The sequence below is a fragment of the Xiphophorus maculatus genome, chromosome 23 (assembly GCF_002775205.1).
Source record: "Xiphophorus maculatus strain JP 163 A chromosome 23, X_maculatus-5.0-male, whole genome shotgun sequence".
In the NCBI taxonomy this organism is placed as follows: domain Eukaryota; kingdom Metazoa; phylum Chordata; class Actinopteri; order Cyprinodontiformes; family Poeciliidae; genus Xiphophorus; species Xiphophorus maculatus.
Window position 1 is genome coordinate 26,416,297 of NC_036465.1, and position 12,971 is coordinate 26,429,267.

A 12,971-nucleotide genomic window follows, 5' to 3' on the forward strand; every position below is an offset into this window, starting at 1 on the left:
TTAGCACATTGAGCAACGTGTACAAACGCATGATTGACAGCGCCAGGACCCGTCTCCTTGCTCTGACTGGTTGTTTCTGACTAGGACGGCTACATTTTTACAGATACAAATACTAGAGCTGGGAAGAAGTGGAGGAGTTTGATTTTTTTTTCACAGATCATCTGTCATATGTCTAAACTGTCACAACATTGCGACAGTTTTAGCAAATATGTTAAAAAAAAATTGTGTTGTTTTATTTTATAATAAAAGTTACATACTGCAGCTTTAAAAAACAACTTGTAGCCATAACAACATCTTGGGCTTTGACTAATTTCTCAATGGAGTTTGGGTAGAACCAACAGCCAATATGTAAGCATGTATGTACAGTATGTATATATCTATCGATATATATAGATATATATCTATAGATATATTTATATCTATAGATATATATCTATATATATATTATATATATATATATATATATATATATATATATATATATATATATATATATATATATATATATATGAATAGAAATCTATCTATCTATATACTGTATATATATCCAGGTACGTCTTTTTCATTCATTTCTTTCAGATTTATCCCGTTCCTATAGTCCATTAAAAGCAAAAAACATCAGGTATCTGTGAAACATAAAACTTTCTGGCATTTTAAAGGGTTTTTTTTTTAAATGTTTATAAATTATTCAAATGTGAAGCTGAAAATTAGGCAATAAAAATAATTGGAAAACTAATATTGACAGTATTCAAAAAGGCATAAAGACTTACAGTGTGTTGAATGTGTTGAATGAATCGCTCCGAAACGTTGTCCTCCTCAGGTTCTTCCTCTATGCTTTTTGCTGCTTCTTCTTCTTCTTCTACAGTGACCTCTTCCTCCTGTAGAGACTGAGGAAGAACCTCCTCTTCCTCTTGGGCAGTCCAATCAGACGTGTCAGGACTCAAGGCGGGGCCCTCACAACCAGCGGGATCCTCCTCCTCCTTCCTCTCGTCAACTTCCACTGCCTCATCCTCCGTCTCCATGACAACGCCGCTGACCTCCACATCGGGCGAGTAAGAGGTCTTTAAGGAGTTCAGCACCTCCTCCAAGAGCGAGCTCCCCTCCTCGACGTTTTCTTCTTCCTCCGACGAAGAGTCACTCTCAGAGTGGACGGTGCAGGAGCAGGAGAATCCTTCGGGGCCGGTCAGGTGCTCCGTCTGACCAGCAGGGGGCTCTGGTGAGACGCTAGAAAATCAACAGGTTTTATTTGAGTGGAGGAGGTTTAAAAAAACACACTGAAAGGAGGAGAAGAAGGAGGAAATGATGTGGGAGCACCTGGGACTGTCCAAGGAGGTGGATGTGGAACTGGAGCTGGAGGAGGGAGCGTGCCTATCAATTGAGGCGTCCTGTTCTTCCTCATCTTCCTCCTCTTCCTCCTCAGAGAGACTGGACTCTAGAGGACAGGAAGCGTCCGGGGCGTGAGAAACATCCTGTTCAGTTTCCGCATCATCTTCTCCCTCGTTATCCCCGAGCGGGAACGCTGGGGAATCTTTTTGGGGTTCGTCCTCTTCGTCCTCCTCCTGTTCGGTTTCCGCTTTCAGCTGATCCCGACTTTCTACTGAGTCACAGACAGAAAAGAGTTCCTAAGAGTCACGGTTAACTTGAAATGGGAAAACACACTGACAAAAGTAAAAAAACAAAACAACTAATAATCAAAACAAACAAACAAAAAAACACCATCACTAACTAAAGTTCCCTTCAGGTTCTACTTCAGATACGTAAAGGAAAAAAAAGCTAATAAATAAAAAAAGTGACAATTACAATTTGCTATTGGCCTTCAGAAACTCCTGTGTGTCTTAATGAAATGTGTTGAGCGATTAATGAACGGCGCTGACCTTCTGCCTTCTGCTGCTCCTCCGTAACGTCTGCTGCCGTCAGAGACACCGTCAGCTCCTCCTCCTCCTCCACCGCAGAGTCGCCCTCTGTTTTCAACTCCAGGCGCTGCACAGACATGACGCGTCATCATCAGCTGCTACTTACTGTACAACGGGGTGAGGACGTCATCAAAAACGTCCTCACAAGAACAAGACTTAAGATTTAGGCCAGGTCAGGTGTAAGTTCTGCGAGTTTAGCTTATATATTTTCTAACTGTGTACTGCAGATACAGTGAGACTACGTAAATATTTGTGTACAATAAATCCATCTGTACAATCTGGGTTTTTTTTTGTAGAACTGATTGGTTCCCACAATTATGACTGGAAAAATCACATAAGGTAGCAAGCAGGACTCCTAATCACAACGGAAAGCTAGCCTCCAAGCTAACTAAAACCTGAACGGGAAAGGGACGGTTAGCCTCTTAACGCTACATACATTTTACACCTAAAATAAAAAGTACCAGCATTAAAAAATGTAAAGCAGCAGAAATAACAGGTGGGAAAAAGGATATCAGTATTGCTAAGAGGACAGAAATCAAAGTAATTCAGCTAAAGCTAAATGTTCGCATCCATGCTAGCATTAGCATGGTAGACCTGAGCAGGTTTATAAAAGTGTGAGAGTGAGAAAAGTAAAAAATATTTGCTAAAATACAGTCTTGTCATGTACAAATGATCCCAGTGTGTATTGTCTTGTCTTGTGTGTATCTTTATACTTGCATGATAAACAAAACTTTATTTTACACATTTGTGTTTCAGTGACTAGTAGAAACACGGGGTTTAAACAGGGTCTCTTCAGGTGTCACTAACTCAAATTTAAGGCTTTTTAAGAGGCTTTTAAGACCATTATGAATTAAGGACAGTACTATGACAAAAACATACAAAAGAAAATGACATATTTTACAGTATATAGTAGCGCTGCCAAGCTTTTCTTACACAGAACGCACATAGCATCATATGGGATGACTACAGTGGTGAAGATGAACATTGTCCAGCCAGCTGCCGATAAATTCACACTTACCCATGATGGATGCAAAAAACCTACCTAGCTAGCAAGTGTATATTAGCAGCTAGTTAGCGGTAGCTTCAACTGCCCCCAGCCAAAAACCAAAATGACGTCTGAATACGACTCAAACATTTGCCTGACAGAAAAGTCCCACCATATCAAAATTTAAGACCTGTGATTAATGTACTTCAGACCAACTTACATTGTTATTATGAATGTAAAACATTAATTTTAGCTTAATTAACAGTTTTTAAGGATGCACAGACACTCTGTTTAAACAATCATATCAACCTTTTTTTTGTCAAAACCTTCATTTCACCTATTGAAGCGATTCCATGTTTGTCACCTGGAACAGATTTTAGAAAGAACTTTCAGGGGCTGGAGCCCGGGGCCCCCGATTATTTGAGGGGCCAGGAAAGACTTTTCTTTTTCTTTTTTACAAATGTGTTTATGTATTCTAAGACTCCCGATTCAATACTAGACAAGTTGAATTGAGATTTTAAGATTTTCACGATCCAAACGATAATCTAGTATTTGGAAATTCTGATGTTATAGTAGATTTCCTGGGAAACAGCATGGAGCTACTGACCAGGGAGGGTGTTAAAATTACTATGCATCGGTTCATAAGCGCTGAGATGAAGGACAACACATTAATGTTCCATCATTTTCATTAGTAAAATAATTATTCTGAGCTGGACCAAAACTGACTCCAGCCCAGGAACCTGGCCCTGCTTGTTACCACAAACAGGAAAATAAATACCAATAATTAAAATATAAATATATATACCAAACCTAGACCCTTCTGGGCCATGTAACTGGAGGATGTGTGTGGTTGTCTTACACGGGCGGGTTTCCTCCTGTTGCAGGCCTTGTTTCTCAGGCCCAGCTTGTGCTTGGCAGCAGAGTTATCCAGGCAGACGAAGGGACTGGCCGGCTGGCTGAAGTCCCCGGGAACCGCCGGGGGGCTCACGGCTCTGTCGGACAGCTGGCGGGGGAAGGAGACAGAAGGTTCCAGCAAAGTGTTTCCCACATAACTTATTGACAAAAGCTGCACTTTCCCAGCACTTATCGGCGTAAGAGAAAGGAACCGCTTGATGTTTTTGGACTACACTTCAGGGGGGAAACCCCTTTATCCTGTTGAGCTCAAATAACTCCATCCACATAGTCAGCAAAAAATAAAACAACCTTCAGAGTAATGTAGAAAAATGTTGGGTCAGCCAAAATCAGGCCACACTAACACAATTTTGGTTTTTTTTGTTTGTTTTTTTTTAAAGTCAGAGGTATTTTAGGGTCTCTAAACTGCGGTTAGCATTGAGGCAAAATGTAAAGCAGCAGAACGTCGTCTCGACAGAAACATGACGGCGTGAGGCGAGGAGGCGTGTCGAATCGGAGCGCTGTAACTAAAAGCAGACACGCTGACTGCAGAGCTAACCATCGGAATGCACCCCGAACACACAGACACACATACAGTAGGTCAGTGTGGCTGGAAGCGAGAGAAAAAGGGTCAGAAGTAGGAGAGGAAAAAAAGAGAGAGAGAGAGAGAGAGAAAGGTGACATGCAGAGAAAGAAGAGGTCAACCTGCACACTTCCATTTAAGGTCAGAGGAGCAGCTTGAGGATCGGTTTGAACTGAATCACATATGAACACAGTAAGCAGCATCGTCCCGTCAGCACATGATGGTTATTTATGGCGCTGCAGATGGGAGGCAGTGCTCTTTAGGAACACATGAACTGAAACAAATACAATTCTTAAATGAGAGTTTATGCATTTCAGAAACATCCGATCCAACGATTTATGTTAAAATGCAAATAAACATAGCTAAAGATACATATAAATGCTGCTAAATGTAAAATTGTAATTGGTAATTAGCCCTTCTATTTATTTATGTTTATATATTTTTTCCCACATAGTGCAAATATAAAAATATGGATCCTATGTTCATGTACTGTCTATACCCGCCACACAGAGACAGAAACAGCACAAACAGCTGCGCTGGTACACGCACACTCTTAATGGTTTTTGAAAGGAACCAGTTAGCGTAGCGTGCATATTTCTGTGCTGTAGGAGGAATCCAAACAGAACCCGCGCATGACGGGGAGAAAACGCAGAAACATTCCACACAGGGACCATGGAGAACCCACAATACGGATCAAATCAGTTGGAACTCTGCTTGTTGGAGATTTTCTTTAAGCTCACTGCATGCAGAAAGTTCCTCTCCTCCTCCAGCAGCTGCTAGCTACCTAACGGCTAATGCTAAGCAACATGTAGCTGGGTCTTTGGTGCTTCAGAATTTCAGCCTGGTTTGTGTATTTAACTTGTTACAAACTTGTTTCCAGGAGTTTGCTTTTACCTGGAAAGAGCATCTGAATAATAATAATAAAAGATTTTTTTTTTTTCTTTTTTTTTCTTTTTTTTTTACCACCGTGCTCTAGGCAAACCATCACAATAGTCCAGTTTATTTGCAGAGCACATTTCAGCAACAAGGCAGTTCAAAGTGCCAATATGAAACAAGCAGCAAACAATAGATTTTGTCCAATGCAATCATTAAAATCATCAAGCATATAAACATCAAACACATTGATTAATGGTCCAGTTATTAGGAATGATTTTTGCATGTTTTTAATCTCAGATCGCTGAGGGACAAACATGCGGACGCTGACATTAACGTCATTTTCATTAAACATGAAACGGATCTGGAACTAGTCAGTCAAGGCAAACACCTCACAACTACAAATATCCATTTATTTCATTGTTTTCTACTTTTTCACAAATACAAAATCTGTGGGAAATATTAAAAATTAGGAGTTTGAATATTTTGATCAGTTTCAAACTCATTCCCCTTTGCACAAAAAAAACCAACCTCTTCCTGTTTGCAGTTTTTAACTAAATCCAATAAGTCTTCCATCATGTGGGCCAAAACAAGAGGAAGTGACATCACCGAAGCATCTTTTATTCTATTGGCTGACGCAGTAAACAGAATCTAGCACGTAGAATCCCAACTAGACACAATGAAAATCAGACATGTAAAAAAAAAAAAAAAAAACTTTTTCAAAGCGGTGTAACTCAAACTGGAAACATAAACTCATCTTAAATGTTTAACTGGAATCCTGAGCTTCACTGATGTGAGGGCAATCTCCTTTAAAGGGCTGATTTTATATTTTTTGTGAGCACGTCTTTTCAGCCAGTCATTTGTCACTCTTTCCAGTTGGGAACGCGCGATTGGGCCGAAATGCTTCTGTAACGACCAAAACTTCACTGTCATTAAAAGCTCATTTGTCCCGGTTTGCTGGCAGAGCCTGCAGCCGCCGCCGGGAGTCGGGAAGGCTGAGAAAGACGGCCGCTTCTCGCCGCATCCAGGGCTCGGGAGTGCAAAGCCGTAAAGCATCGAGGGAAAAACTGAGCGGCAGGGACAGAGAAAAAAAAAAGTAGAAAAAGCGACAGAAGGAGAGAGAGAGAGAGAGAGAGAGTGGGGTTCGTTTTACATGAAGAATGCTTTTATCTAGATCCAGGAGTTTAATGTGTAGACTCGGATCATGAGATGAGATGTTCATCAGCGTAATCACATGAGCAGAAACGTCCCGTAGCACAGACACACTCACACAGTACAGAGACTCTTCCTGCAGCTTTTTCCTTCGCTTTACTTACGGCAGCAGCTCGGAAATATGTGAACGAGTTCAAAACGTGACAATCAATGGAAGGACGGGCAGCTAGTAAACTGGTTACTAGCATTTTTACTAGTTCACAAAAACCTGAACTTTTGCTCTTACTTCAGTATTTCACTCAGTTACATCTGACGCCACATCTTTTAATGACTAAAAATAAAATTAAATAAATAACACCATAAAAAAAATTAGATTTTTCTGGTGCGTTTTTTTTCTATTCTTGAACTAGATTTGTCTTGTTCTTTTCCCTTGCTTTTTTCATTTTTGCCTTGTGTATGAAAAGATTTTTTTTTTTAAAAAAGTAAAATTTGGAATCTTACTTGGGTATGTTTTGGGTAAAGTATTTCAATCAGTTACATTTGAAATCATAATTTTTATTAGAGTAAAACTAATTTTTTTTAAATCCAGAAAAAAAAGCTGCATCGCTCCTTCAGCTTTTATCTGTTGTCATCTACTTTTTTGTCTTATTTTATTTTCTTTCCTTTTGCCTTTTTTGTTTCATTTCATTTTTTTTAGCATTGTGTGTGGGTGTGTGTGTTTTTCCTCCCTTTTTTTCTTTGCGTGTGGAAAGGTTAAAAATGACCGAAATAAATAATCGATCAATTGATATTCATGATGTCATACTGGCTGCTCACAGTTGATTTTGCATTGCATTTTAACAGTTAGGGACCAATATTTTCTAATTTCTTTTGAGAAATTCACAAAATTTCTTCCTTCCAACTTTCACCTACAGTACAATTTCCATGACAAACTTGTTGCTTTTACTTGAGTAGCATTTTACACCCGTAAACTCACTCGTATTTAAGTAAAACGTCATCAAATTAACTGTGCTTTAACTTCAATTTCTGTACTTTCCCATCTCGGCTAATAAACATTAAAGTGTTTCATTACCTGCTCATCGCTGTCTACTCCACGCAGGCTGTTGGAGCTGGACCTCTCAGCTTTACTCTGAGAAAAGCACAGAAAGAAAATTAAAACATTAGACCAAAAAAACTCCAGACAGACTGTAGGGGTGTGTGTGTGTGTGTGTGTGCTACCTTGTCTGAATGAAGGGGTGTGTAGTCGGGTGGGCTGCAGGGCAGGCCGTCGTCCTCAGACGTGGCTCCGGCGTCTTCGGTCTTCTTCACACACATTAAGGACGGAGGAGAACCCAGCCTGATGGCCTGCTTCAGCTGGAGCTGCAGACCAAACATCAGCAGCAATAATAAACACATTTTATTTCTCTTTGCAGTGCCTGCAGAGTCCAAAAGCGCCTTTTTTTTTATTATCCCAAAGGAACATTTAATGTTGCAATTCATATTACCATGCATCTCCAAAAACTCATTGTGGACAGCGTTGCTGTGGGCCTCCTGTAGCAGTCAGCTAGCAGCATATCTAAGAAAGGCCTCTGACTGAACACTGTTGCCATGTGACGGTCTTGTGACTGTCGTCAGCTCAATTTTCAGGCAGCAGAAATGATATTTCACAATGAAATTTTCTAGACGACACCATTAGCAAGCGCTGCTAATCCAACTCGTTTGCTTTAGCCGCTCCCCTTTAAATCTCACGCTGGCCGTACGGTTGGGAAACCCGACAGACAGACCGAGTTCTGGATGCGATTCTCGTCCGTCATGAACGACGGAGGACAAGGAAGCTCGCAAACCACTTGGGAAAACTTTTTACTTTCTTTTTTCTTTACATTTTTCTCACATTTTGGCAGCTTGTAAGTCGAATTAAAAAAACAACACGTCACATGTTTTTTTTAAATTTATTTTTTAATTTAAGGGTAGTCCACTTTTTTTATTCATCTCTGGGGAATCAAACCTCTGGGGAATCACTTCTTTTTCTCAATGTTCTAAAATCTTTAATTTCCCCCCCTCTTTCAAGTCTTGTGTCAGATTCTAATTTAGATTTAAGATTTGGACTTTGACTAGTCCATTTCTCGAATTATGTGCTCTGATCTAAACCAGTTTGTTGGTTTTTATTCACGCGACACCTGGAGCTGTACTTAAACTACACACAGACAGGCTCAAATAACTCATTTGAGAAATTTTGCAAACTGTTACTTGTGAATACAAATGAATGTTCCCATTTTCAGAATCTAATCTGATAAAACAAAAAAGTTTCCTTCCATTCTACAATATTTGCAGGGCGCAGATCTGATAGAAGATGTGTTGATTCGCTTTCCAGAGATGATAGGAATGCCCAAAGTTTTCACTTCCCGTTTAATAATTACACATTGGTAATATTTTGAGTCAGTGTGGAGTATAGTTAACAGCGCGGGACTTTTGCGGAGGGTTCATTGACAACGGAGGGTGAAAGTTCTTGCACGTTCTGTCGGTATCACAGAAACTCAAACAGGTTTCTTATCTCCATGCTGCCCTCTGTCAGGCACTGAAGGGCTCATTTACTTGGGCACAAAGCAAACACTGGAAAATACAGCTTTCGTTGAGCGAGTCTGGACGGCCTGTTTCAATGACTAGAAATAGATACAGATATTAGAAAGGTTCAGACATCAATATTCATGTAGAGCTGCTTGACTATTGAATATTAGTTAAATAATTGATTCGTCTAGCTTTATTGGTTCAGAAAGATAAAGTTGTTTGAAACAGAATGTTGATTTAATATTGAGTTTCACTTGACTTAAGTTGAAATACATCGCCACATTCAGTTTTGAAAATTTATATGCTTCTGTTTTTGTTGTGCGGTAACTGTACATACTAGGGCAAAAAAACTAGAAACAGCTGGAAACACATTTTGATATAAATAGGCTAAAATTCCAGAAAACTGATGTGAGACTCTTGTGAAATGAGACCTAAAACATCATAACTAATTCTGTTTAAAAGGTAATTCTACCACGCAGCTGCTAAAGAAGTTTGTGTCTGGGAATAAGGCTAGATTAGCATACAATTTTGTCTTTAACCAAGACTGGGCTTAAAAAAAAGTCTGTTGTTTTTATTCAGTTCATCTCTAATATGAAGAAATTTTCTGTTTTCCTAATTTCATTTTGTATATTTCACTGTGTCCTCTTAGTAAAAGCATCCGAAGCTCCCAGGGATAGATGCTAACGTGCTACTAGCATCAGACATACGCTAGCAGCTGTGCTAGCATACTTCTTTTGACGTTTCCTGGCACTCAGGTAAGAGTCTAAACTAATTTGCCAGCAGTGAATAATAGTGATATTTTAGTTTTATGTATTTGTCCCATTTCAGTTGACATAGATGTAAAACAATTCATTTGGTAACATGTTTGGTGGATAGTAATCTTGTTTTGTGTGTGTGCTGAATGTAAAAATACAGAACACCGCTAATAGTCTGAACGCGTTTACCTGGCAGCGCCGCGCTATTTATCCTGTAGGTCTCATTAGATATTGATCTTTGCATGGCGTGCTTATATTTAGCTCTGGAATGACCTAATTCCGCTCATCAAACAGGAAGCCCCCGCTGAGAGCGAGGATTAAGCTGGGAATATCTCCATCGGATCATTTTTCTCTCTAAACTCAGTTTATGCTAATGACTGTGTCTGAGCTCCCATCTGCCAGACGTATCGCTGCGACTAACCCTTTGGAGCAGCTTCATATCTGAAGCTCCAGCTGCATCATCTGGCTTTTTTTCTTTCTTTTTTTTTGGTCCGTAAATAGGCCCCAAACACTTCCTCTTTATTTCGACTGCAGGGAAAGTTTTCCTCTTTAGCAAATCCCCTTAAGGAGCAGCTTAATTCCTGCTGTCCGTAGCTGAGTAAAGCGGTTGCACTGGAGGTCACCTCTTCCCCTTTTAGACCGCTGTTGTGACAGACTGATATGTGCTTCATCTCAGTTCCTCCTCCTCCTCCTCTTCCTCTTTGTCATCCAGTTACTTTTTCTTTGATTACCTTTTCTGCCATAAACACCTAAATTCTAGTAATTCACTGAAGTTTAGAGTCATTTCTGATGATTTATTCCCGTCTCTTACACTCTGTCCTCTGCTATAACAACTGGCTGGAAATCAAAAGGAGCAAAGGTCATGTGACATTAAAGGGACAGTATTTTTTTTTTTTTACAACCATAGTGCCATTTTATACCACAATCAAGTAACTACGTCACTTTCGTTTGTTATAAAGTTGTTGCATATGACTTTAAAGAAATTTGACTTTGTAATTTAACGCCTTGAAATTGGGCCTCTGTCTCTTTAAGAAGCTCCTGCTCTTTCTGAAACTCCGCCTTCAGGAAGTCATCATAGCATTATTCCTCTATTAACCCTTTCACAACGTTTTTACCAGCGTTTGACTGAGAAGTGGCTCCTACAATGAGCTCAGCTGATGCATGGTTCCACCAGGTGTTTACTAATTGCAGCCGGCTAGTCTGAAGGAGCTGAGTGGGTAAGGTTGTTCTCGGAAGCTTCGTTGTCGAAGGCGGAGCATCAAGGTGTTTTGCACAGCTCGGTGGTTGCCATGGAGATGAAAAGATTCCTCAAACATGCATAAAAGAATCAAGGCGACACTTCAGGTATGTTTTGATGAGGGAAAAGCATTATAACATGATGTAAGGCTCAAATGTAAACTTCACATAATACTGCCCTTTAAGCAAATTTTATTTTACTGTACTGAGGTATAAAACGGCTCTTTGGACAAAACATGTTCATGAGCGAGAATGATCAAGTTGTAAACATGTGGCAAAAGTTCAACCTTATGGAATTGGAGCTGTAATCACAACACAAGAGGGCTGAATATAAATGCCCACCACACTTTTCAGACCTCACTTTATAATTATACACTACTTCAAGTTCGTCTTTGACATTAAATTCCTCTGGAAAAAAATGGTGAAAAAAACAAAGAATGAAGACATTTGCAGGACACTGCACCTTATCTTACCACGCCACATGAACTGGCTCTTGATTCAGTTTTTAGCTTCTGGGGTCAAAGGGTAAAACTCAGCGGTTGATATTTACCTGTAGGGATTTAACTTTCCCGTGAATGCTGTCCTGAGACGCCCCGAGGCCCTCGTTAGCTTCTGATGAGTCGGAGACGAAAACAGAGTCATGTGACAAGGCCTTGTTGCCCAGACTGATCCTAGACCTTCAGGAACAACGGATAGGAAGAGAAAAAAAAAAGATTTTTTTCCCCCCAAATGTTGATAATAACAAAATAAAAGCTGTGAACACTATTATAACAATACGATTTTCTGTTACTTCTTACGATGACCATTGGAAATAATTTTTTTCTTTTTAACAAGACACATCCTGCGACACAGACAAAAGGCCAGCGGAGGCAGGAAGTGGGCACGGCTTGTGAAAACAGAGAAATCCTGAACCTGTCGTCAGGAAGAGACGCTCCACTCCTGGTGGACAAAAACAGGAAGCGCCGAGCCTCCGCCGAGGAGATGAACCTCAAAATACAGTCTCTCCTAAATCAACTCTACACATGGAATTTAAAAAAAAGAAATAAATAAATCTAATCAGGCAGCAGAACTCTGTGGGGCAGAAACACAACAGTAAGAAACCATTTTGGATTTTCAGTCATCTACAGGGAAATCAACAATATTGGTTCAAACTGATTGGAACTTTTGAAATGTTTTTTTTTTTAGACAACAGGCGCAAGGGTACACTGACAATGATTTAGTAGTAAATATCCGAGACCTCAACTGTAGCAGTGAGTTTCCTTTTTAATTAACAGAAACCAATAAAATGATCTCTTTGCCTTGATTTTTTTATTTATTTTTTTAATCACACTTGGTTGTGGAAAAGCAATCCGAATCAGTTTGCTCCTATGAAAATACTGCTGCCTCGCTTGAAAAATTAGGACTTAACTGTTTTCACCACATTTTTTTGGTTCGGTTTCAATAGTCCAGACTTCTAGACTGAAATGTAAAAAAAAAAAAAAAAGTCACTCAAAAGTCACACAAAAAAAAAAGAAATAGTACTCTTTTGGCAACATGAAGTAGGCAAAGCCTAAACTAACTCAAGAACAAAATGGAAACAAAGTCACTAGGTGCGTGCAAAACTGTCAATATTCTGTTATGTCAGCAACACAAAGTTTCATAATTATACAGTATGTGTTGCCATTACATAAGAAACACGATTAAAATCCCACATGAATAAGTTTGATCATGCAATAAAGAATCTGGTCCCATGATCCTCCAACTACTTCCTGTCCCCTGCTTCGTAGTTTGCGCCAGCGGCAACGTCCGGTTGTTGATCACGTGACTCGTATGATGCGAAATAAAGTGTTTCCATTGCAGTTTTGCAAAATAAACCAATTTTCCAATTTCCCAAAAAACAAAAAAAACCCTCATGCTAATGCCGAAGCTTTATATAAAAAAAACAGGAGGTTTTTTCAAAATGGCTGCGTTTCCTCTGAGCAAATGTATTGTCAAAACGTCAAATTGCGGAATTATATGGTCAATGCAGCTAGTGATATCTATCGGTCTGCAAAGTGTTA

General features: G+C 39.6%; 1 protein-coding gene across 6 annotated transcripts in view; it reads right to left on the bottom strand.

Moving 5' to 3' along the window:
• Positions 1 to 12,971, bottom strand: part of LOC102224453 (uncharacterized protein KIAA1211-like) — a 54,363-nt gene that overhangs the window by 10,307 nt on the left and 31,085 nt on the right. For 5 of the 6 annotated variants that reach the window (XM_023328930.1, XM_023328934.1, XM_023328935.1 and 2 more), the window contains exons 4-10: positions 11,483 to 11,609; positions 7,616 to 7,756; positions 7,470 to 7,526; positions 3,758 to 3,901; positions 1,875 to 1,980; positions 1,315 to 1,597; positions 771 to 1,224 (exon numbers count right to left, since the gene is read on the bottom strand). In XM_023328930.1, coding sequence (XP_023184698.1) covers positions 771 to 1,224; positions 1,315 to 1,597; positions 1,875 to 1,980; positions 3,758 to 3,901; positions 7,470 to 7,526; positions 7,616 to 7,756; positions 11,483 to 11,609 — 1,312 coding nt within the window. The remainder of the gene's footprint in view (positions 1 to 770; positions 1,225 to 1,314; positions 1,598 to 1,874; positions 1,981 to 3,757; positions 3,902 to 7,469; positions 7,527 to 7,615; positions 7,757 to 11,482; positions 11,610 to 12,971) is intronic. The other variant, XM_023328931.1, reaches the window with a different exon arrangement.